This window comes from Paroedura picta, chromosome 11 (genome assembly GCF_049243985.1).
Source record: "Paroedura picta isolate Pp20150507F chromosome 11, Ppicta_v3.0, whole genome shotgun sequence".
Lineage (NCBI taxonomy): Eukaryota > Metazoa > Chordata > Lepidosauria > Squamata > Gekkonidae > Paroedura > Paroedura picta.
The window spans coordinates 43,983,027-44,007,454 of NC_135379.1; the positions used below are offsets into that span (position 1 = coordinate 43,983,027).

The 24,428-nt window shown below is 44.2% G+C and overlaps 1 protein-coding gene across 8 annotated transcripts in view; it reads left to right on the plus strand.

Annotated features, from left to right (window-relative positions):
* ELMO1 (engulfment and cell motility 1) overlaps positions 1 to 24,428 on the plus strand; it is a 319,611-nt gene that overhangs the window by 214,052 nt on the left and 81,131 nt on the right. For 6 of the 8 annotated variants that reach the window (XM_077302738.1, XM_077302743.1, XM_077302739.1 and 3 more), the window contains one exon: positions 1,194 to 1,330. In XM_077302738.1, the coding sequence (XP_077158853.1) occupies positions 1,194 to 1,330 (137 nt within the window). Of the gene's footprint in view, positions 1 to 1,193; positions 1,331 to 16,605; positions 17,131 to 24,428 lie in introns of those variants that run through there. The other 2 variants (XM_077302744.1, XM_077302745.1) reach the window with 2 other exon arrangements.

Below are 24,428 nucleotides of genomic sequence, written 5' to 3' on the forward strand. Positions count from 1 at the left end.
GGAGGCGGAGGGGTAATAAGAATCTAGGCCTCAGGTGTAGTTTGCAGAGCTATACTTAGGGAGGCCAGCCATTTTTAGATATTTCCCAATGGTCGTGCATGTGGCTCTCTAAAGGCTGTAGAGTGATCAGTATGGGTCACTCTGATCTTTATCTAGATGGCTGACCTCATTTCCAGATGCATACAGAAAAGCAGCAAGGACCATTGGCTCTCTTGCAGGTCACTCTTTATTAATTTATAGTTTGATTTATATACCGCTCTCGCAGCAAACAGGGATCGTAACGTTTCTACAATTGTCCTCATTCAACAGCACAACAATAAAACAATATAGCTAAAACAGTAAGATAATGGAAAATATTAAAATTGTAGCAATTTGCCACTTCTCAGCACTGGTGGTAGATATTTTTTAGTTGTTGATGTTACAGGTAAGTGGTGGGGGTGGGGGGAAGGGGAGCCCAGTTTGTTGTTTTAGGATGTTCCCACACTGCCCTCAATCAAAAGCCCAGTGGAAGTCCTACAGGCCCTACGGGAGTTGGCAAGCTCCTTGGGGAGCCCATTCCACCAGGCAGGAACTAGGGCTTAAAAGGCCCTGGCTCTGGTTGAGGACAAATTTCTTTAGGACTGGGGATTTTCAGCCAGTTGTCATTCGCTGAATATAGTGCTGTCTGGGGAATGTGTTTACAATGGCGGTCCCTCAGATATGCCATTGGTGGTCCATAATGGCAGTCCCTCAGGTACGGATTGCGTAAGACCTTGAAGGTGATTACGAAAACCTTGAACCAGATCCAGAATGTGACCAAGATTGCGTCCAGTCAACAGGGTTGGACATTGATATCTAAGACGCTCATGAACTTGGCCAACCATGCAGCCATCCTCTTATTTTCCTCAGCAGAAGTAACAGCACATACTAAAAATGGCAGCCTTTCAATCCCACCGAATAAGGCTCAACAGCAAGATCAATCCTCACTTCTGAAAGAGAATTGCATCAAGCCATTCCTGCTTGTTTCCTTTAGCGGTCATTTCATCAATCTGCTATTCTGTGCATTGTTCTTACTTCCTTTACTTTCCCCCTATCTTGCTTCATTAGCGCTCGGTTCATACTGGTGCAATGTTATTACTGGGCTTTCTGTCAATGTTTTATTAATGTTTTGTGTGTTTTTTCCCCTTCTGTGTGTATGTTGTGTTTTTTTTTAGCCAGTGAGACCGGCAATGATTTCCACCCAATGTTCTTCACGCATGATAGGTCATTTGAAGAGTTCTTCTGCATTTGTATCCAGTTGTTGAATAAGACATGGAAAGAGATGAGAGCCACATCAGAAGACTTCAACAAGGCAAGATGGCTTGGAAGGGGGAGGAGGGGAACAACAGTAATCAGAAACAGATTGTATTCCTTTCACAAAGGTTGTATTGCATCAAAATGCATCACATATTTATTTATTATATTTATATACCGCCCTCCCCAGAGGCGCCCATGCATCAGAATGTTCACGAAACCATGGTTGAGAAAGCCTGCCTTAAGGCCTTACTGCAGGGGTAGTCAAACTGCAGCCCTCCAGATATCCATGGACTACAATTCCCATGAGCCCCTGCCAGCAAACGCTGGCAGGGGCTCATGGGAATTGTAGTCCATGGACATCTGGCAGGCCGCAGTTTGACTACCCCTGCCTTACTGGACTTGTTTTTTTGTCATAAGGAAAGTACATTAGAGTGGTGTCATTGTTGGGCATCTTAAGGTATATCCGATCCGCAAATTGTTTTCAGATCTATCTGATATTATGGAACAGGGCTGTTTTGTCTAACAGCCCCGAAGCAGTACTATTTTCTGCTTATTTTGAACTTCTGAGTTACAACATGGCATAATATCTATAAGTCCTGGTATATTGTTAACACCAAGTTTTCTTGTTTTAGTCCTTCATATCCATACACCTGACATTTGGTTTCAGCAATTATATTGCTCCAACGCTGCATTTAACTACCACTTCCATATGTTTCCTTGTTCCCGTAAGATTTACATGTGTGCGAGGGTTAATCCTCTATCAGATTTTATTACAGTTACGGTATATTGGATTTTAGCTCTTGGGAACCAAAAGGCACTCTGGTCTCTAATCGTAGCTGCTGAAGGAAGAGCTCTTTCATTTCCATTTTCATTAGTCAAACAAAAGTGTACATTCTAATCTTGAAATAGCAGGATTTTTTTTCAGCCTGTCAGAAGCATCTGGCCACATTTATGGTTTTCTCCACTGGAGAACACTTGCAGTGCTTCAGTGGTTTTTCTGTCAACTTCCACATTAGTTCAACAGACATATTGTTGACCTGTTATTTAAGTTTGGTAATAACCCAGGAACATTTTAGTCTGGTGTCAGTTTTCTCAAAAATATTAATGTAGTTTGAACCTCCTTATAATATAGTAAAAAAGAAGCCAGAGTTCTTTTTTCTTCTGAAGCCTGATAGTCATACAATCATAGAGTTGGAAGGTAACTCAAGGGTCATCTTGGCCAACGTCCTACACAATGCAGGACCTCATGACCACCCACAGTGACCCCAGTTTCATGCCCAAGTGATCCCCCCACAAAATATTCTCCAGAATCCAGCCTGGCCTGGAAGAAATTCACCTACCAACCCACAGTGGTGATTAGAATTCCCTGATTATGCAAAGAAGGGCCCCAAGAGACAAACACTGGCACATCCCTTCCTGCCCACCCAAAGAAAGGCCTTCATTAACTTTCTCATTTTACCTTTGCTTTGGCTACCCCTGTTACATTGACTGGAAGAAGGCATGTAACTTACTTTCAAGGTAGGATCATACTAGTAACACTGTGGGATTTGTGGACTGCTTCAGTTTTACTGTGCCTTACTGGTGGCCTACATGAGTGCATGAATTATTTAAGCCACGTGGGTATTCTTGAAGAACCAAGATTCATTTTGTTTATGAGACACACAAAAGGGCAGTTGTTAAATCTTCTTAATTTTTTTGTTGTTGTTGCAAATTTAGAGGTGACCTCTGGATGGTGTTTCATCCTAGGTTTGTAAAACACACCTGTGAGCAGTTTCTAAGTGTAATAACTGTTGTCTATGCCAGGGGTAGGCAAATTGTAGCCCTCCAGATGTCCATAGACTACAGTTCCCATGAGCCCCTGCTAGCAAATGCTGGCCACAGTTTGCCTACCCCTGGTCTATGCAGCCTCTATGCAGCCTATGCAGCCTATGCAGCTTATAGATTTCTGTAGCTGAAAGGATAGAAAGTAATGTTTTCAGCAAGAGGAGTATCTGACCCCCAAATTGTCACTTGTTCAGTCTGCAACTTTCCCCTGCGTCACACAGGAAGACACTTTCTTTTGCTCTCTCAGAGTATTCTAATTTTTAAGGAGCTCTTTTATATGGTCACTTGCTCCCTCTTAACAAGCAAAACATTTTACATATGGTTATCTGAAAGAAAGATATTTTCTCCTGTGGCTCCAATATGCGGCATATTTTCTAAAGGCCGTTTCCTAATACAAATGCAATTTTCACTTTAAAAATAGTAATGCCTACCTCACATGGAGGGAAAAATAATTGAAACTGCCTCAAAATGAGAAAGTGGGGGAAAAAATTAAAACAAATTATCGTTATCAATTCTTGTGTCCTTAATAGCTCGCTTCAGAATATCCTGCGGAGCAGAGAAGAAGGGGAGGATGGGTGAAAACTCATTATTTCCCACCAAAATGCTTTTCCTTTTTGTCATATATTGCTGAAGACACTCACTCTTGCATTTTAGTCCATATTAACTCACATAGTCCACCTTGTATAAGTAAGGTGGGTAACTAGAGGGTAATTTGTTGTGTGTACGTATGCCATAGAGCAGGGGTAGTCAACCTGTGGTCCTCCAGATGTTCATGCACTACAATTCCCATGAGCCCCTGCCAGCGCTGTCAGGGGCTCGTGGGAATTGTAGTCCATGAACATCTGGAGGACCACAGGTTGACTACCCCTGCCATAGATAACTCTCCTTTGGGATGAGGTATGAGCTACAAAGCATCATTGAGGTTCAGATGTTACCTAGGTCCTATTTTCACTAGGCATGCCATCTGCCTGACTCTGGCAGGTAAATCCCCATTGTTGTCCCAACCTCCCATCCTCAAGAAACCAAGGAGTGAGAGTTTAAAAATGACCATTACCATGGAAGTTACAGGAAACTGCTGGAGCGTCACCCAAAAGGGACATCCCATATGCAATATGTTCAATGTCTCTGGCCAAATCCTGCAACTTTTCCTGTCCCCTTTCATTTACCAGCAAATATAGACAAGTGGTACGGTTTGTAGTGAATACAATAAGAGAGAGAGAGAAAACCTATCCCAAGGCTACTAGAGATGTACTAAAATTATACAGAATAAATGAAGTAAAAGGTTCTTCGTTTTTGTTTGTTTATTCTCGTATAGGATCCAACCAGAACGGTTTCTAGATATGTCCCGTTTTCAAATGGAAATTTTCCTCAGTGGTTGTCCTTTGAATGTAAATGTCATGAATATCCAAATTGTGAAAATTCAACCTCTATTGAATAGTATAGTATATATATCGGCCTTTGGCTCTTCAATATGGGGATGCTAGGAATACCAACTGAAGGATTTGCAGGGTTCGTAGCACCAGAGCCAGTTTAAGGGTCTGAGGGGCACTAGCAGAGTAGAGTTGCAGTGGCCAGAGGGCCCCCTCCCCACAGTGGAAAAGGGTAACTGAGTGTCCTTAAACAAGGAAAGGGGGAAGGAGAGAGGCTATAGCCCTGTTGGGGAGGAGGCACCACATAAGGCCCTTCAAAGCATGGGGCCTGTAGCACGTGCTACGGAGTGCTGCATGGCTAAACTGGCCCTACCTCTCGGTCAAAACAGTTACCAGTACAACGATTAGATGGAGAAGCAGGAGAAAGAGGAAGTGATAATCAGCTGTGTTCTGACTATACCTGCTTTCTGCACCTGCAGTAGCTTTTCCTCTGCCAGCAGTAGTTGTTCTTAGTCTAAAAATGAAGGCTACAGCCTGACTGCGTATGTGTTAAAAAGAGCTACAATTACTGGCGCTTCTCCGGTCTTAGACAGGAAGAGCCTATCTCTGGCCTAAAGAGCCGTCTTCCAACTTAAGCTTCTCTCACTCAAGCCGAGCTCCTTAGGCTGGCTTGAGAAAAGGCTTCAGACTCCACTCAGTGGGCTGGTAGGACGTAGGGCGCTAGTAGCAGAGACCGGACAGACGTGAATTGCAATAGAACGGAAACGAATTGCAGTGAATCACCTTGTAGCCCTTTAATCGAGACGCCAGTAGCCTAACATATGGGATCTTCGTTTTGGAACGACTCTTTGTTCAAACGGTCTGATTCGTTGGTGTCTGTTAGCCACTACTAGTGAAGCGCAACGAGCTTGTAGAAAAGGCTTCTGTTATAGATAAAAGATATCCCCCCTCTTCAATGCAGGGCTTCGTAATTTACTGCCCAAGGCCTTTGAAAGAGGTGCTTCTTCCATGCAGCCTCCAGCGTGGCAAATGGGCTTGTCTTTGCTGACAAGCCAGCCTGGACATGCAACGAGCCGTGGCATAGAAATAAATCGGCCCCCACCCCTTTCTTCCTTGGTGAACATTTGACCAGGCTTTGCTGCTGGCGCTGCCTGGCCTTTCCCCAGCAGCATAGTTAGGGATAAATAATTGCTCCCCGGAAAGGCCTAATTGCAGCATTTGCAAAATGAAGAATGCCATCTGCTGTTTCCTCTGTCAAATAGCATCCTCTAGTACAGTCCCCATCAGCAAGCCAGCAGAGATTGGAGGGAGGTGCATTTCATGTGCTCATTAAAAACTGGGCTGTGAAGTTCAGGTGTTCGGGAAGAACAGAGACTGCTATTTAGAGGTCATTGTTACAGAGATGATGGTCAATAAGAACGGCAGTATCGTTGTTTTATGTAAGGCTCAACGCTTACAAATTAGAATTTCCTAGGACCTACCTGCTTTCCACAGAGGAGGGACTAACTGGTGTGGTTTGATTTTCTCCCATCTTTCCCAAAGCTGCTTTGTTGCCAAATTTTGGGTAAGATCACAGCAACGATGGATGGTGGCCATGTGTAATTGCTGCTGTTAGGATAGTGGCTGGGGAAACGGCTGCCACACAGGCAGGACCTGGAGACCCAGAACTTTCCCAACTGCATGGGAGCCTTCTAGGCTGTGCTGCAGTCCTTCCCAAAACTTGGCAGCGAAGCAGCTTTGAGAAAGATTGGAGGAAAGTCAGGGGAGACTTGGGAGCGACACAGTGGTTCCTGTTTCTTTGATAGAGTGATTGGGGGAAAGTGACGTTGAAAATTTGAGAACCTCTGACTACGGCATGAGTCCTGGTGCAGATGGGTGAAAGGGCTACATGGGAGAAATTTCCATTTCCATAATACCCTAAATACTTGCATATAAGCCTAGTTTTTCAGCACCTTTTTCACAATGAGAAAGCCCTCCTCGGCTTATACGCGGCTATATACAATAATTGAAATAAAAGCCTGCTCCAGCTACTTGCCTTTTTCAAATGTGTACTGCAAGCAATGAGCCTCTTGTGGCGCAGAGTGGTAAGGCAGCAGACATGCAGTCTGAAAGCTCTGACCAGGAGGCTGGGAGTTCAATCCCAGCAGCCGGCTCAAGGTTGACTCAGCCTTCCATCCTTCTGAGGTCAGTAAAATGAATACTCAGCTTGCTGGGGGGTAAACGGTCATGACTGGGGAAGGCACTGGCAAACCACCCTGTATTGAGTCTGCCATGAAAACGCTGGAGGGCGTCACCCCAAGGGTCAGACATGACTCGGTGCTTGCACAGGGGATACCTTTACCTTTACTGCAAGTTGAGCTTGCTCTGGCAGCTTGTAGGACATCAACGGTTTAGCTGAGGGACTCTGATATTTTGTTCCTTTTTCCTTCAATGGCAAAAGGAATGGCAATGCTGGATGGGAGAGCCTGTGATGATGGAGCGTTTCCCACCCTCAGTTTATATGTGAGTCAATAAGTTTGCCTAGATTTTGTGCTGACATTAGGTGCCTCGGCTTATATGTGGGTCGGTTTACATGCGAGTATATACACGGCATTTGTTGCTTCCTAAAGCCATTTGGAGAACTGAGACCGGAAAAGGAAAACAGATTCTCTTAAAGAAATAATAAGTCTTCTCAGTTGTCACTAAACATAATTTAAGCTCATCAAAGGAGATTGAGATTGTAATGTAAAATCCTCCTGATGAATGTAAACCAGTGTATATCCTTTGTAATGTTAAGATTGTAGCGCGCTATACAATTCCAGGCCTAAACTGTGATCGTTTGTTGCAAACACCGTGGAGCTTGCCTGGTAGTTGATGGATGAATTGTGACTCCAAAAAATCAAACGCTGAATCCATTGTCTCTAGAACATAAACCTCTTCCTTTTGCTAATGCCTAGGGATAAGAACCTGCACTTCAGAGATGTTAACAAATGCAGTTTATTGTTTCCTTGTGGGCCTTTTGCAAATTTGCAAAGTAGACGAACGTAATTACTTCTCTGTTGACCTTCTGAAGAAAATCTGTTTTGCATGTACTCAAGGGAAATGCTGGTGAATCTGGAATAGTATATCTGTTAGCGTAGTTAGGCTTTCATTTGACAAGAATAGCTCTGACTGATGGAAGCCCTGCAAAATAACATGGTCCTGGGAACAGTAGGGTTTTTTTTCCATTTCCTGCTCTTGGGGAAGATTACTGCAAATTAAATTCTACATTATCCCTCTTGAGGTCATTATCCTCTGCTGTGCAGCTTAGGACGCCAATAATTCCTATACATACACTGCTTTATCAATTAGGCATGATGTGAATATAAGCTAAAACATTTTCTTTGTCATGCTAATTTATTTTGCCGCAGTCTGCTAAACAGTTTATGTAAAATGAGTGAGGTTTCTAATTGAAAGGCTACTTCTAATCAACTACAGTAGAAACCTGTTAGGAAGACAATAATTGGGTGCACTGAGGGTTATCGGGTCTACTTCATTAGAATAGTTTGCTCTGAAAAGGGCTTTGAAGCTCTGCGTTGGGCAGGTTAGCATATTTTACACCAATTATATGAATGTAAGCAACATTTTCCATTTGCTTCATGTTCAGGGTACTTCCATCTTAGCATACTGTAAAATGTAACAAATGTTGTTGTTGTTTTTTTAAATGGCTGCTTATAAAAAGAGCTTTGCATCGTTCACCAGTCTACCTTTCTCCGTTCCTATCCTCAGCCCCATTGATTTGTTACTTTCCAGGGGGAATTTTCAACCTTCTCGAATTCTCTTGCGTGCCCCTCCGTCTCACTGTGTTGGATTTGAATGCTGAATCCCCTCCACTATGTCATCTGTCCTTGGATAGAACGATGTTTTTGGCTGGAGTCTTTTAAATGCATTGATTTGTTTTAGGGTCGCTCCTCTGCTTGCGTTATTTTTTTTTCTTCATGCCCCTCTGTGGCTGAATAAAGACAGAAGGTGCGATCCTCCAGGACTCTCAGGTGATGCTTCCTGGTCCGAATCATGTTGCAGTGTGGAGTGACAGACACAACCAAGGAGGACCAGGGTTGTGAGGCAGAGGCAGGCAATAAAAACCACCTCTGAATACTCATGCCTTTAAAACCACACCAAGTCACCATAAGTCAGCTGTGACTTGACGGCCCTTCCCACCACCATGTGCTACTGACAGTTTACTTATTCTTCTACTTATACTTGGCAACCTTTGCTCTGCAACCTATTTGGTGTAGTGGTTAGGAGTCTGGTGTAGTGGTTAGGAGTGCAGACTTCTAATCTGGCAAGCCGTGTTTGATTCTTCACTCCCCCACATGCAGCCAGCTGGGTGACCTTGGGCTCGCCACTGTGCTGATAAAGCTATTCTGACCAAGCAGTAATATCAGGGCTCTCTCAGCCTCACCTACCTCACAGGGTGACTGTTGTGGGGAGAGGAAGGCGAAGGCGAATGTAAGCCACTTTGAGACTTCTTCAGGTAGAGAAAAGTGGCATATAAGAACCAACTCTTCTTCTTCCTCAGTAATATCAGGGTTCTCTCAGCCTCACCTCCCTCACAGGGTGTCTGTTGTGGGGAGAGGAAAGGGAAGGCGACTGTAAGCCGCTTGGAGACTCCTTCAGGTAGAGAAAAGCGGCATATAAGAACCAACTCTTCTTCTTCTGTTCTGACAGAGCAGTAATAGCAGGGTTCTCTCAGCCTCACCTCCCTCACAGGGTGTCTGTTGTGGGGAGAGGAAAGGGAAGGCGACTGTAAGCCGGTTTGAGACTCCTTCGGGTAGAGAAAAGCGGCATATAATTCTTATGCTTTACTGGTATGGTCCAAGTAATACAACGTTTAGTACTGACCACTGTAGATCAGATCAGGTAGGGCACCATTTCTTAATCAGAACAGCGTAGGACACCATTTCTTGATTCCTATGAGCCAGCCAGTTCTCCCTGATCTTAGTTCTGCAAATAGAAATTGCTAGCTCTAATGGTGAAGCAGATAATCTTGAAAATGCTTCTTTAATGTTTCAAACAAAACCTAGGCACAAAAGCTCAATCATGAGATCAGTAGAAAGTGATCAAAGTGCAGAAATAATGCTTAACCATGGGCAGCATTAACCACAGATACAATGCTTAACCATGGGCAGCATTAACCACAGATACAATGCTTAACCATGGGCAGCATTAACCACAGATACAATGTGATAGTCATAAAAAGATCAGGATGAACCCATACCTTTAAACACAGATGTTTTACATCTATGGCCACAGATGTTTTTATAATTTAAACGTGGTTTGCAAATCCACCACAAAGCACAATTAGACATCATGGGGTTTGGCCCGTCTTGAACTGTTATTTATAGACAGCTGTATTGTTTGTTTATTTATTTGTTAATTACTTTTGTATACTGCTCTCCCCTGAGGCTCAGGGCGGTTCACATGGAACGTAGAGAACTATACATTAAATTCAGTTTCTGTGTCAATAAACTACAATGCAACAATGGTAACAATATCAACAACAACAACAACAACAACAGAAGACAACAGTTTAAGAGGGTAATCATCAAACAGGTCCATGGTTTAGATACAGGATTCCCAGTTGCAATGTATGGCTGTGAAAGTTGGATCATAAGGAAGTCCGAGTGTCAAAGAATTGAGGCTTTTGAACTCTGGTGCTGGAGAAGACTCTTGCGAGTCCCTTGGACTGCAAGGTGAACAAACTGCTCAGTCCTAGAGGAGATCAGCCCTGACTGCTCCTTAGAAGGCCAGATCCTGAAGATGAAACTCAAATACTTTGGCCACCTCAGGAGAAGGAAGGACTCCCTGGAGAAGAGCCTAATGCTGGGAGCGATCGAGGGCAAAAGAAGAAGGGGACGACAGAGAATGAGGTGGCTGGATGGAGTCACTGAAGCAGTAGGTGCAAACCTAAATGAACTCCGGGGAATGGTAGAGGACAGGAAGCCCCGGAGGATCATTGTCCATGGGGTCGCAATGGGTCGGACACAACTTCGCACCTAACAACAACAACCAAATGGATTCCTGGGAGGCAGGTTCAGGGGCCCAGTGGTGATTCTGGCCAACCTCAACCAAATGCCTGGCAGAAGAGCTTGGGCCAGAGATCACTAAACAGTTGGTGGTGGCAGAGCGTAAGGCTCTTTGAACATAGGTAGCCGTTGGAAATATATTCACAGCAAAGTGTACAGAATTGCCTGTCGGTGTGATTTGTTTTACAAGGAGACAGTCTTAGGGGAAGAGTAAAGAGTCACACAAAGAGACTAGAAGTGATCTTCAGTTCATTTCATAGCATATCTTGAAGAAGGACAGAGGTTGGCTACCCTGAGCTTGTTTCTCTGCAACGAGATAGTCCCATCTGGGAGTGATGAGAGACAATGACACCCAAAGTGTGTTGTTAAGGGCCTGGAGGGGGGGGAGAAGGCATCCTTTGGGGCCCACCTCCAATTAGTCGAAGGACGACATGTGGTCCGCGGCCCACAGGTTGGGGATCGCTACTGTAGATCAAATGTTGGCTGATACTCACTAGACAAAACCAGCAACTTCTAGGCTTGTGCGATTCGGCCGCTTGGGCGGGCGTTCCCCCCGGGCACAGCCAGCGTCCAGAGGGAACAGCCGCTTTGGCGGCCGAATCGCACAAGCCTCGGGAAACGTGTTTTTTCAACGGGGTCATTTTGTCAGCCACTGAAATGATGTAGGATGACTTGAGCCATCACTGCTCCTTGAATAATTGATTGCCCAGAAAGGGGTCACTTGCAGCGTGCTTAAGGTGTTGATGGAGATGAGATCAGCACAGCATGTTTTTGTTTCGTATATTCATATTTCAGCCAAATTAGCGGTGTGCAACACATAACATTTTGCTACGTGGATTCCTGCCGACGTAAATGTCAGTAAGCTTATAATGCCAGAGTTTCATTGTGCAAGACACAGTGCCTGGAATATCAGCCTGAAAGCTCCCCAGACTATAGGCCATATTATAGAGGAATAAAAGGGGCAAGGGAACGGATTACATTCCAGTGTTTGTTTCAGCTGAAATAAGGTTATCACAGTGAATGGTAATTTTTATAGCTTATCTTCATAAAAACTGTTGTTCTTCTGCTATTGATTCCCTTTTGCAGTAATCAAAGTAGCATAGCTTGGTGTAGTGGTTTGGTGTAGTGGTTAGGAGTGCGGACTTCTACTCTGGCATACCAGGTTCGATTCTTCATTCCCCCACATGCAGCCAGCTGGGTGACCTTGGGCTTGCCAAAGCACTGATAAAACTGTTCTGACCGAGCAGTAATATCAGGGCTCTCTCAGCCTCACCCACCCCACAGGGTGTCTGTTGTGGGGAGAGGAAAGGGAAGGCAAATGTAAGCTGCTTTGAAACTCCTTCGGGTAGAGAAAAGAGGCATATAAGAACCAACTCTGCTTCTTCTTCTAGAAAAGGGATGCAATCTCATTTTGACCTAATGCAAAGGTCTCAGTCTTCCAAAGCATCTGTTTCTCTTGTTGTCTTGATTGTGTGATGTTGATCATATGCTGCTCTCCCTGGAGTCACATAGTTGGCAAGGACCAAAGGGTCAGAGAGCTCAACCTCCTTCCCAAAATATTCCTTTATTTGCCAGGACTTCTACCAGAACGGCATCCTGGTAATGTCCATTTTCAATGAAAAACTTCCATGCATCAGGTTCCCCGTTGGTCTTCCTACCAGGAACTGACCAGTCTCTAATTGTATGCATGGTTTCTGTCAGGCTATGCCTTGGGATCTTAGCAGTGAGCAAGCTCATCTTTGAAGTGGAATTACATTATGTTCAGTTTTCACAAACAGCTCTTGGGCTTTGCATCCATTTCTAAAGCTGGCCATGATTGGGAACAGTGTTTTTAATGGGTTATTTCTTGCTCTGTGAGCATTTCTAAAATGACATTCAACATTCTGTGTGAAGAAGTGCGAAGAAACAGGTAGGCAAAATGTCATGTGCTGGACAGTCAGCTAAGTAGAAATGGCTGGTACCTAAATCTCTTGCAATCCTTCCCCTTTGCATAGCGATATTCACAGAGTAGGTAGCATCCCTGGCATATGGATGGTTGTGAGAGATGAAGACAGCACTCAGGGGGACCAGATCATGGGAAACTCACGAGAAGGAAGGAAGCTGTGAACAGCTACAACAGCCATAAGAAACATTAGCCAGAAAGTAGACAAAATTGGCCTTGTGTGTGGGCTGAATCTGAAATAGGTTTGTTGGAGAAGGAAGTTCAGAGAGTGCTTTTCAACAGCCGGTCCTTCCTACTAGAAAGAACAGTGTCAACAGTCACTTGTAATTTTCTGAAGGATAGGCTGGAAAAGTTGGCAGTACAAATCTAATAGAGAAAAGAAAACTCTTCTATAAAAGCAGTATCAGTTTTACTGATGCATCGCAGTGGGAGGAAGCAATAGCCTCTTACTGTCCTTAACTTTCATATAGTACTTTTAATATGAAATATATGTCTATCCCGTTCCTTCATCTATCCATCCCCAAAGGTGAGCTATCATATTCCCATGAGAGCTTGGCAGAAAAGGAATAGATTCTGAGGAGAGGCAGAGGAAGCAAACTCACCTGTCACTCATTTTCATGCAAATGAACAAAGACTAATAGGGAATAGCAATAAGGCATGTCAACCACATTGGCTCCGCCTTTTTAAAAAGAGGTAATTTAAGCTGGTTGTTTAATGCCCACAGCTGAGCCTAAAATACAACTCTGTGAGCTGCAGCTCTGAAACCATAAGACAGGGGTAGTCAAACTGTGGCCCTTCAGATGTCCATGGACTACAGTTCCCATGAGCCCCTGCCAGCAAATGCTTTCAGGGGCTCATGGGAATTGTAGTCCATGGACATCTGGAGGGCCACGGTTTGCCTACCCGTGCCTTAAGAAATGCCCCGTGCTTGAGAGCATCCTGTTGCTGGCCTAGAGCAGAACCATCCATTTTGCTCAAGTAATCAATGTCCTTCCTGCATTCCATTTTCAGTGGATGAAAAGGCTTTGCGCTGGAATTCTCCCCCTTTGTTTTGATTGCTGGTTTGTTTTCCCCTTGCCAAATATTTCATGTAGCCCAGTTTGCCAATATCCGCATAACATTTTTAAAAACGTGAGACTCAAAGGTACATTCTGTAATGGGGAGTCAGCCAGCTTGCACAGTTACACAGTTCAATGCACTTGAGTATTACAGAAGAGATCCTACTCATGTTATCTGAAAAGGCACAAGCAGCAGCATAACTTAAAAGTCTCAGCCTGTCAAGTTCACATGTGGTGTAGTGGAAAGCGTCCCCCGATCACAACTTAATTATGGTGACTCCATAGGGTTTTCAAAGTAAGAGATATTCAGAGGTAGTTGGTCTTGCCTTCCACAGCAACCTTGTGGTTTGATTGGTGGTCTCCCATTCAGGTACTAACCAGGGCCCACCCTGGCTTTCGAGGCTCACTTGGACCATTCAGGTCAGGGCCCTCTTCATATATAAAACCCAAAATATCCTCCACAGTTTGTCCCTCTTGTACATTCTCATGCTGGTACCAAGATGGAATTCCACTGATTTTAGTGACTATATGTTCTTGCAGTCATGGAGATCCTAGAGCCAGCTTGGTGTAGTGGTTAGGAGCGCCAGATTCTAATCTGGCGAGCCTGGTATGATTCCCTGCTCCCCCACATGCAGCCAGCTGGGCGACCACAGCACTGATTAAGCTGTTCTGACCGAGCAATAATATCAGGGCTCCCTCAGCCTCACCCACCTCACAGGGTGTCTGTTGTGGGGAGAGGAAAGAAAAGGTGAATGTTAGCTGCTTTGAGACTCCTTCGGGTAGAGAAAAGTTACATACAAGGACCAACTCTTCTTGTTCAGTAATCTCAGGGCTCTCTCAGCCTCACCTCCCTCACAGGGTGTCTGTTGTGGGGAGAGGAAAAGGAAGGCGATTGGAAGCCACTTTGAGACTCCTTCAGGTAGAGAAAAGCCGCATCTAAGAACCAACTCTTCTTCTTGCTAGGAAGTAGCACCTGAATCTCTATGAAAATGCATTCATGGGGGAAATCTGGGCGCATTACAAGTAAGAAGGTTTTGAACGTCTGAACTTGATGGCAGGACCATTGAATTCTACAAATATAGGATTTTATAAGCCTTAGTGACTTTTTTAACAAAGAGAATGCTTTACTTTTCTAGGTTACAGTGTGTTTCCTGAATGGATTTACCTGATGAATGAATTTGCTTATCCCAGTTTTTGGCTTTGATTGTATCAGCTCTCTTCAGTTAATAAAACTCTGCCATCCAGAGTTGCCCCACTCCAGGTGGGCAATTTGGTCGCTTAATAGCCTCTTATATACAGAAGTAGGTCATGGGAAAATCTGTCAACCCTACATCTTTCTAGTCAAACCTCTAAAGATTTCCACGCTGTACCAGCACAGATCAATTTTCAGTTGCCAATGTTAATGGTGAGTTGAAAGAGAGGGAGAAAAGGCTCTTGATTTAAATGATTGTTTTCAGTTGTTTTAATTGTTCACAGTTTTGTTCATTGTGGATTATGTTCAGCATATGTTCTTCCGAAGGGAAAAAAGAGTCAATAAATTTACAAACTGCCTCCTTCCTCAGTGCCACAGCTTGAAGCAAACAATGCTTGCATTTAGAGAGAGCCAGTTTGGTGTAGTGGTTAGGAGCGCAGACTTCTAATCTGGCAAGCCAGGTTCGATTCTGCACTCCCCCACATGCAGCCAGCTGGGTGACCTTGGGGTCGCCACAGCACCGATAAAGCTGTTCTGACTGAGCAGTAATATCAGAGTTCTCTCAGCTTCAGTCACCCCACATGTTGTCTGTGTGGGGAGAGGAAAGGGAAGGCGACTGTAAGCCGCTTTGAGACTCCTTTGAGTAGAGAAAAGCGGCATATAAGAACCAACTCTTCTTCTTTCCGCAAGGGACCCGGCTATTGTGGTTTCCCCATTGCCTCTGCATCTGCCTGTACAGTGCAAGGGCAAATTGGCTTGGCCCGTTTCCCCGGATTTTTCCTATCCTCTTCATGGGTGTGTTTGCTCTTTTCCGAAGTTTTTTAAAAAATGGTAATTGACATTCCAGTATACTATTATAGAGCAGCATGTCAATTACCATTTTTAAACAAAAAACACCCTCTCTGATGAGATGAGGCAGGGTAACCCCTACTAGAAATAGAGCAGAAGACATAATGCTGATGAGCATCGACTATGACAATCCAGTCTTCCCTGCCCTTGTGGCAGCTATTGTGGCTTTATTGCGATCTTTCCCAAAACACCACAGCAAAGCAGATTTGGGAAAGACTGAGGGAAAATGGGAAAGATGGGGAAAGCATGAAAACACCACGAAGAAACATGCCGACTAACAGCTTCCATCCCAGGGCTATACCATCCCTGTGGAAGTCACTTTAAGCCAACTTGTAACTCTTTATGTTAGGGAAGTCCCTGTGACTTTAGAAAGCCAGATGATATAATGCGATGCGTTTTGCATGGTAAACCGAAAACCTTCGTCCCCGACATCCTAGTTTTGTGTGTGCAGAGAAGGGAGGGATTCAGGATATCAGTTCCCTCCACCTGCAGTTGGAAACGACCCAACTTCACTGCACCCCAGGAGTGATCCAGTTGTGCGTTTCAGCACTCGAGTAAAAAGGTTTGCCAGCGTATTTATTATCTGTTGTGCTGCTATATAACAAAACCGGGATGGTGCGAGTGAAACCCAGACTGATTGACGCGTTCACATTTAAATTATTATGCTTTTTGAGAAGTATGCAGCAGTCCCCCATATATCTAAAGCGTCCTTTGGGTTTTTCTGCTATACTGTCGTCACCCATCGGATGTTTTCAGCTGCATCCATGTAAATGTGGAATTAGAGATGTCTAGTAGTATTACCCCTACATGAATACATGTGTTTGTACACATATACATGCATGCTCTCCCTCTCCCTCGTTCTCTCTTATCTATATTTCAGGCTTTAGCTGTCATAGTATGCATATAAAGTAAACTCTCAATCAGATAAGCAGTCAGAGGGGGGTGGAAGGAGATGAGATTGCATTTGATTATGAGGCGAGCAGCAGATGTTCTACACAAATCCAGCTCACTGCATCCAGTCAGTTTCCATGGTGATGGAATCAGTAATTGTGGAGCTCAGGCGCGCTCTCCCTCCTCGTCTCCCTACACGGTGGAAGCTGGGAATGAGTCCGAGCCCTCCCTAGACAATTCCTCAGACCTAAAAATATAGCAGGGAGGCTAGCGTGAGGAGGGATACGCTGCGAGGAAAAGGCACCGTTCTCCCCTCCCCTTTCCGATATTAGGAGCGATGCTCTCCTCCTAGAAATATGGACTCTGGAGATGCTAAATAAATGAACAGGAGTTTCTCTGAAAAATGCGGGCTCACTGATTGGCTGCTGTTTGCGAGGTGCTTGCCAATCGGAGCACCACTGGGCATCGGCACTCTAAACATAAGCAAAGCTACATGCTTATCCTTTTGGACTTGAGCTGAACGCCAGGCAAAGGTGTGCCAAGGAGCCCATGAAAGAGCCCGACCAGGAGCCATCTGCTGTCGGAGAATTCTGTCCTTTCTGCAGAAAAGCAGTAACTTGTTCCCTCGCTGTGGTTCCAAAGAGAGACTGGTTGTTGGGAAGGATGGAGCCACAGGATTTCTGTAAGTATATAGCCATGTTTTGGGTTTTTTTAGCTGGGTATTTCAGGCTGGGGTTACGATGAGCCCCAGTCTGGCGACAGCCCTGAAACTTGTGTTTTAAAACCTAGCAAGGCAGAATAATGGTTCTAGATTAACCTAGGTACGATAATTGCTAATTAGCTTACTGGCACTGTCTGATTTGCTCTATTGTGAGGGTTAGAGATAAATGCAGTTTTCTTTCTCCTTTTTTTTAAAATCAGCACTGAGTTCAAATGGTTTTGTAAATGGGAAAAATAAAGTTCATCTTTTTTCCAGACCACATGGAATTAAAAAAATGTAAAAACTGAATGCTTCTCTAACAAGATTTGTAATGTTCAAGTTATCAAGGAATAGATTTGCCATGTTTGTTTTAGTGACAGTACTAAAGAAAATCATTCAGGCAGCTGAACAAAAAATGCTGTACTTGGGTTGATCTCCATAAATCCCCATTGTATTCTGTTTCCAATTGCTTAAAATCTGTCAAATCAGAAATGAGGTTTGTCATTTGTTGCAATCCTTGAATGGTATTCCACCTGTTTCTGCTGCAGGGAGTTTCTCCTGTGCCTTGTGTGGGTTGGGAACTTGAACTTAACTCCCTTGCCTTAGCAGCTCAGGGTCTAAAGTGCTAAAGCGAAAACCGCTTTTCAGGATCCTGTATGACAAATCTCCTCCCCCCTCAAGATGGGTTGGCTTCTATCCAGGATGAATGTTCTCTGTTTGGTGAGATCTTTGTTCTTTGCTAAGAAGACTATGTTGTTTATAGGTCTCTAACCTTTCCGAATACCACACAGAAAAGAGACAGGAGGAGGAGAAGGATGCTAAGGAATAAGATGGGTCATGAAAAGTTTGCAGGGTACTTTCTAAGCGGCATGTGGCTAGACTCTCTAGGGCTCTTGGGGATTACATGGGATGCAGGAAGCTTTGCAAAGCACATAGTTTCATGTTTCCAGTTTCAGGGCAGTGTGATTATTGAGCATTCTGCTCTGAGGTTGTGCATTCTCTCACATGGAATTGGTTTTTCCCACCTGTGTTTCTCACACACTTGTTTGGTCCAAGAATTTCCCATGTACATTGTGCAAGGCAAGTGCATTGCTCTGAATGAAGGCTTTCAGCTGAGCTGCTGTTTCTTTGGATTTTTCTTTGACCAAACTGTGGTTCTCCGGAGACTAACCGAAATAGGAGCTATTACAGGGAATGTGCAGGATACTTGAATATGAACGTTTCAAGAGAATTCTGGAAGAGGGTTTTTTTAAAGACTTGTACGTGGCATGTATCAGTGTCTAGTGTTTTTGCTTGTAAACCCCAGATGTTCTTCATTCACCTTTTATTTAGCGCAGTGGTGATCAAAATGTGGCCCTCCAGATGTCCATGGACTACAATTCCCATGAGACCCTGCCAGCAAATGCTGGCAGTGGCTCATGGGAATTGTAGTCCATGGACACCTGGGGGGCTGCAGTTTGACTACCCCTGATCTAGCGTATCATCATCATCATTATTCTTATATCCTGCCCTTCCTGTGAAGCTCACGGTGGATAACATCAAACAATAAAATCCAACCGTAATAATATTAGAACATGAAAAACACATGTTAATTGAAGTTAAAAACATTGTACAGTTATCCCCATACATCTGCCAGTTGGTGTAGCCATTGGGGAGGGCTTCTTTCTTTGGGTAGATGGAGCTGATATTTGTGTTCTGCCAGAGCATTCCTCCGGGAGGGAGGCCAACCAATTGTTGGGTGTTGTGTAGGGTGCCTAATGATGGCAGATCGCCAGTATAGACTCTTAACTGGGGAATTCAAGATGGAACTCCAATGTAAGTGTTCAAAATCCATGGCTCAACCTAAGACACAGCAATTTGTTCAGCTCCAATAACTTTGTTTATCCACTTCCTGTCTGTCGACCATTCTGCCAGAGGTGGTATTTTAAGCAGAGAAACAACACACCACCTGAGCGTACCTTCAGGGACTATCTAGTGATGAGATCTAGAAGGGAATCACTGAGTAGCACTCATAGCTGCTACTAGTAATGATCTTTGAATGCAGAAATAGTGCTCAGCACTATGAACTGGGCCCCTTTCACCAACTTTATCTATCTATCTGTCTATCTATCTATCTATCTATCTATCTATCAATTTATTTATATTTTTATACCGCCCATTTCTTTGCCGCTCTGGGCGGTTTACACCACCATTAAAACCAATAGGCAGTTTAGAATACACAATCAGACTGGCCTTTCTATTTCTGTCTATTTATCACCTCTAGGAAAAGAGATCTATTCTAATGTCATCATGGCACAAATATATTGGGTTGTTTCTTGCTAATGCTCTGAGGATGTGTGATTCTAGCAGACTATAACTCTGTCACTTTCAGTTACTATCGATAACCAAATACTGCTTGACTGCTAGAATTCCTGTGTGTCCTGTAACCTTGTTTGAAGGGGTTTGTTTACTTGTCTGAACATTTAATAGCTGAACAGGCATGGGGTTGAGGAGGGGGGCTTTTAATTGCTACGCTTTTGATGATGGATCATACCCTATTGATTTCCAGACATGGCAGTGGCTGAATTAGAAAAATCAGAACTGCAGTTCAAAGTCTGTTACAAATGACAGACCAGGTTGGAATGTTGAGATTAAGAGTATTTGTTGCCAGTGCAGTCTGGAGTGGGTGAGATTCCAGCTTCATCAGCATTAAGGTGCAATTGTAAAACCCTGGCCAAAACAATTGGGACACACCCAAGAGGCAACTGCATGGAAATCCTTCTTTGACTTAAATTTGTTGCGAAACCTCAAGGGTTAAATCAGCTCTCCGACATTTCGGGCTAAATTCAAATAGAAATTGATGTGGGTTCTGTTTTTTCAATGGAAACTCTCCTTGTAATGACTTTTCCTACCTACCCTGAAATAAAAACCACATGGCTAATGCAGGTGTTGCACAAAGTGAAACTAGCTGTCGACTTATGCCAATTGGCTTTCCGCTCTGCATTTATTGCTTTCAACCATTTGTGCGGGTTTTTCAAAATATTTTTGAAGGCTGGCTTTCATGTATGCAATGCTCAGCTGTCATTGACACTGGCATTCTCTTTGGGAGGACGAGTCCACCGTGATGTATCCAAATTGCCTGATGGTCCTCTAGGGCAGGGGTAGTCAACCTGTGGTCCTCCAGATGTTCATGGACTACAATTCCCATGATCCCCTGCCAGCAAATGCTGGCTCGTGGGAATTGTAGTCCATGAACATCTGGAGGACCACAGGTTGACTACCCCTGCTCTAGAACATTCAGCTAGGGAAAGACCTTTTTTGGGGGGAAGGGGCTTGTTAGAGATGTATTTGTATCTTGGTTTACAGATGTAGGACTAGTTATGTAGCAGATTGAAGGCGGGATTGTGCACGATTCTGCTATGGCACATTTTCTTGTAGGATATTCCTTCAAATCAAAGGATTGCTTGGTCATGTAATATGGGCCAAATTACTAATGTTCAGTATTGCAAAATCAAAAGGACATCCACCTCACATGTTCTCAGTGCAATCCTAAAATTGCTTTCCTAGGACTAAGCCCCATTGAATAGATTTCGGTAGGATTCTGAGTAAACTTGCTTAGAATTACTCTCAAAGCCATAGAACTCCACGGTCACGAGCTGAAGAATTGTATTCTCATTTTAAGATTGCTGAAGAATTCGACCGATTGCAGAGTACTAACTCTAGGATAGAAGCTGTCATTCTGACTAGAGAAAAACACTTGACTGACAGGTTCATCATTGAAAATCCATGTTGAGGTGGATTCTGTTTCATAAGATTTTAGAGTAATTATACCTATTTCACTGCCGATTCCCACCCCCATCTACTTGCCCACACATTGCTTTGCTGGAATGTACAAGATCTGTAGTAGGGTTGAACGCTTCGGTGCGGTTTTGCCACCTCGGCAATCACCGAAGCCTGAGGTGGTGCGTAGGAGGCCAGTGCCATGGCATGGAGAGGAGGGGTGGCAGTGGCGTGCCAGCCTGCGTGTGGCCGCCAGCTGGTGCATTGCCACCGCCCCTCCTCTCTGCACAGCAGTGCTGGCCGCCTTGAGCTTTGGTGATCACCAAGGCGGCCGAACTGCGCCGAAGCACTCAGCCTTAATAGTATGCATGACCTAACAGCATATAAAGAATATATCCTACAGGGGGCCTCAGAGGAAGTGTGTTTTTAGCATAGTTAAAACTGGAACATCCAGATATTTGCTAATAACCTCCTCCGTGTCCTGCTTGGCTCATTTGGAGACTTCCTTCTCCTTTGAGCACACTTCCTCCCTGCTTGCCTCCAGAACAGACAGAATGAAGACAACAGGACAGTTAAACAGTTAGCTGTCTCTTTCCTCTTTCTATACAAAGCTTGTTTCTCTTCTAAATAAATCTGTATATTTAAACTCTTCCAACAGAGTACTCAATTACTGATATTTTGGTTCATCAAACCCTACAATCCCATTAAGCATGGGAAGAGGGGGAAAGCGGTCAAGAAAGTAAGAAGCTGTTGGCAGCTTATTACTTTAAAATCACAAATGGATATCTCATAACCCGAACCATAGAATGGCAAGTGCCATCACACCAGAGAAACAACTTAGGGGAGGCAATAAGAAAAGCAACTTGCTGTAGAAGATTGCTAGAAAAGTGGGCTTCTGGGAAAAGCCACTGAATGCTCCATTTTTTGACGTGATGATTCCTGAGAACAGATTACAAGAAGTGAGACGTGCATGGTGACTACCACCCTGACCTAAACAACCCAAGCTAACCCAGTCTCCAGATCTCGGAGGCTAATCAGGGTCAACCCTGGTTAGTATTTCCCACCAGGGAATACCAGAGTTGCATGTGACATCACCATGCTCCTATAGGCAGTAACCAGGGGTGGGGAAATGTGACATCACCATGCTCCTGTAGGCAGTAACCAGGGGTGGGGAAATGTGACATCACCATGCTCCTGTAGGCAGTAACCAGGGGTGGGGAAATGTGGAGTATCACATCATCTGATCTATTTTATTGTACATTAACCATAGAGTCTTGGCAGTCCTGTTATCTGTAGAAGCCCATGTCTGTCCCACCATGTGTTGGTCAACCCTGATGCTTAAGTTACACGAGGAAGGTCTCCTTTCTCTTATTGCCTCCATTCTTCAAAGAAAAAATATTGTATGTATCTTTCCTCTGGAACACATGGGATTCTTGAACCTTCTTGAGGTAACTAAAATAAGTTTCCATATTTCCAGTAACAAAGCCACCGAATTAAAGTGTTCCCTGACCTCGATTGATCCAAATCGCAGATAGGGTGAGAGCAATCTAAGATTCTTTACAGGTGTGGCCTTTCTTGGTGAGCTCAAACCAGAAGGTGGGAGGTGCCACCACAGCCTGGCACTCTGTGCTGGATGGTCCCAACTTAATTTCATCCCATCGTGGCAGTTGCAGCCTCACAACCAATGCTGTTACTTCTTCAGCCAAGTTGACGAGACTTGGCTTTTCTGTGGTTTGTCCATCGGGCTTGTGAGGGAAAGATAAAAATGGACAACAATTTCTACCTTTCCCTCTCTCTCCTCCTTTAAATATCCCAGAGCATGGTTTCATTTCTAGATAACTCTATCAGTTACAACTAAAATAAATTCCAACATGGATAGGATAATATCCGTGATTGATTCGGAGGGTAATCCCATAAACAGTGGGTCATTCTTCTCTGTCCCCATCAATTGCTTGGATTAGTTGCAGTGATTCATGCAAAGGATCAATAAAGCTGATGAAGAAGCAAAGGTAGATGAAACCTGAAAATGCTCCCATTAAACTGACACTTATTTTGTTCTGTTGACATTTCCCTCCCTTATTAATCTGAAAACTTCTCTAAAGTTCCCTGAACAATAAGAACTGTCAGCTCCGTCAGGTTTTTTTTTTTTATAGCCTTGCCATTGTTTCTGCATTGTCTTGACATTCTGTGCTGCATGCAAAAGATCATTTCTTGGCAGCTGCTCATGTGCGGTCTAGGAACAAGCAGCCATGTGATGCTTCCCTCCTCTCAGTTGTCATTTGCAAGCCGAATGTTGCTTGTCAGAGAGCTCTGAGCGCATTTCTGCAACTACCCTTTTATCCCTGCTTTTAAAACTTTTCCCGCAGCCATTTTGTGTACACCATTTAAATGCTGTAAATGTCAAACAAATAATGAAATGCTATTAAGGACAATATACCAAGGCATGGTATGTTCTCTGGTGGGTCAACGAAATAGTAGGAATCAAACCACATCATGTCTCATTCCTTTGCACATGAGACATTATTGTAATTTCTTGATTCCACCAGTTTCTAATGGCCCATTAGCCTCCTCCCTCTAAGCTAGCACTGCCATCAGGTCATGGTCTCCAAACGATGCTGCACGTCCCAAATTCCATATGAGCTAGATCAGATGGGATCAGAGCTTTAAAGTTTTCTGCAGGGAAGGACAGAAGGGGCAAGGGGGGAAGGGTCAGCAGCACCCTTCCTCCTGTCAGCAGTCTGCCCAGGAAACCTAAATGCCTTTTAGCACCCAGTTTATCTTTGTCAGAATACAGTGGGACTGTTGATAGTTATTGAGTGTGATTTGTTGCTTTGTTCAGGCAAAATACTCCAGGGGCTGCTGCTATGTGAGGAGAGATAAACAGTTCTCTCCCCTTTCCATTGAAAACTGGAGTGGGAAGCTCTAAATTGCCTTCATAGATCTTAGTATGCAGCCAATACGACAACCGCACATACAGAAATGTATAAGGCAATAACCCCACTGCGGAATGTGCGCTGTGGTCTTAATGCAAGTTCAGTCGTTATTTGAAGCTCACTCACAGCACCCCAACTAGTAGGAAGTCAGGGTTATACACACTTCCTCTTTATTGGTTTATTCGTACCTCCTTTGGTATTTTTCCAAGGAATGTATGGTGGTTCTGTGGCCCCCCCTTGCATTTTTGTTCTCACAATACTGCAAAGATGGGTTAGACTGGTCTAAGGTCATTCAAGATGAAACTCAAATACTTTGGCCACCTCATGAGAAGGAAGGACTCCCTGGAGAAGAGCCTAATGCTGGGAGCGATTGAGGGCAAAAGAGGAAGGGGACGACAGAGAATGAGGTGGCTGGATGGAGTCACTGAAGCAGTAGGTGCGAGCTTAAATGGACTCTGGGGAATGGTAGGGGACAGGAAGGCCTGGAGGATCATTGTCCATGGGGTCGCGATGGGTCGGACACGACTTCGCAACTAACAACAATAACAAGGTCATTCAATGAGCTTTGGTAGAAGGCTTTGGTTCTAG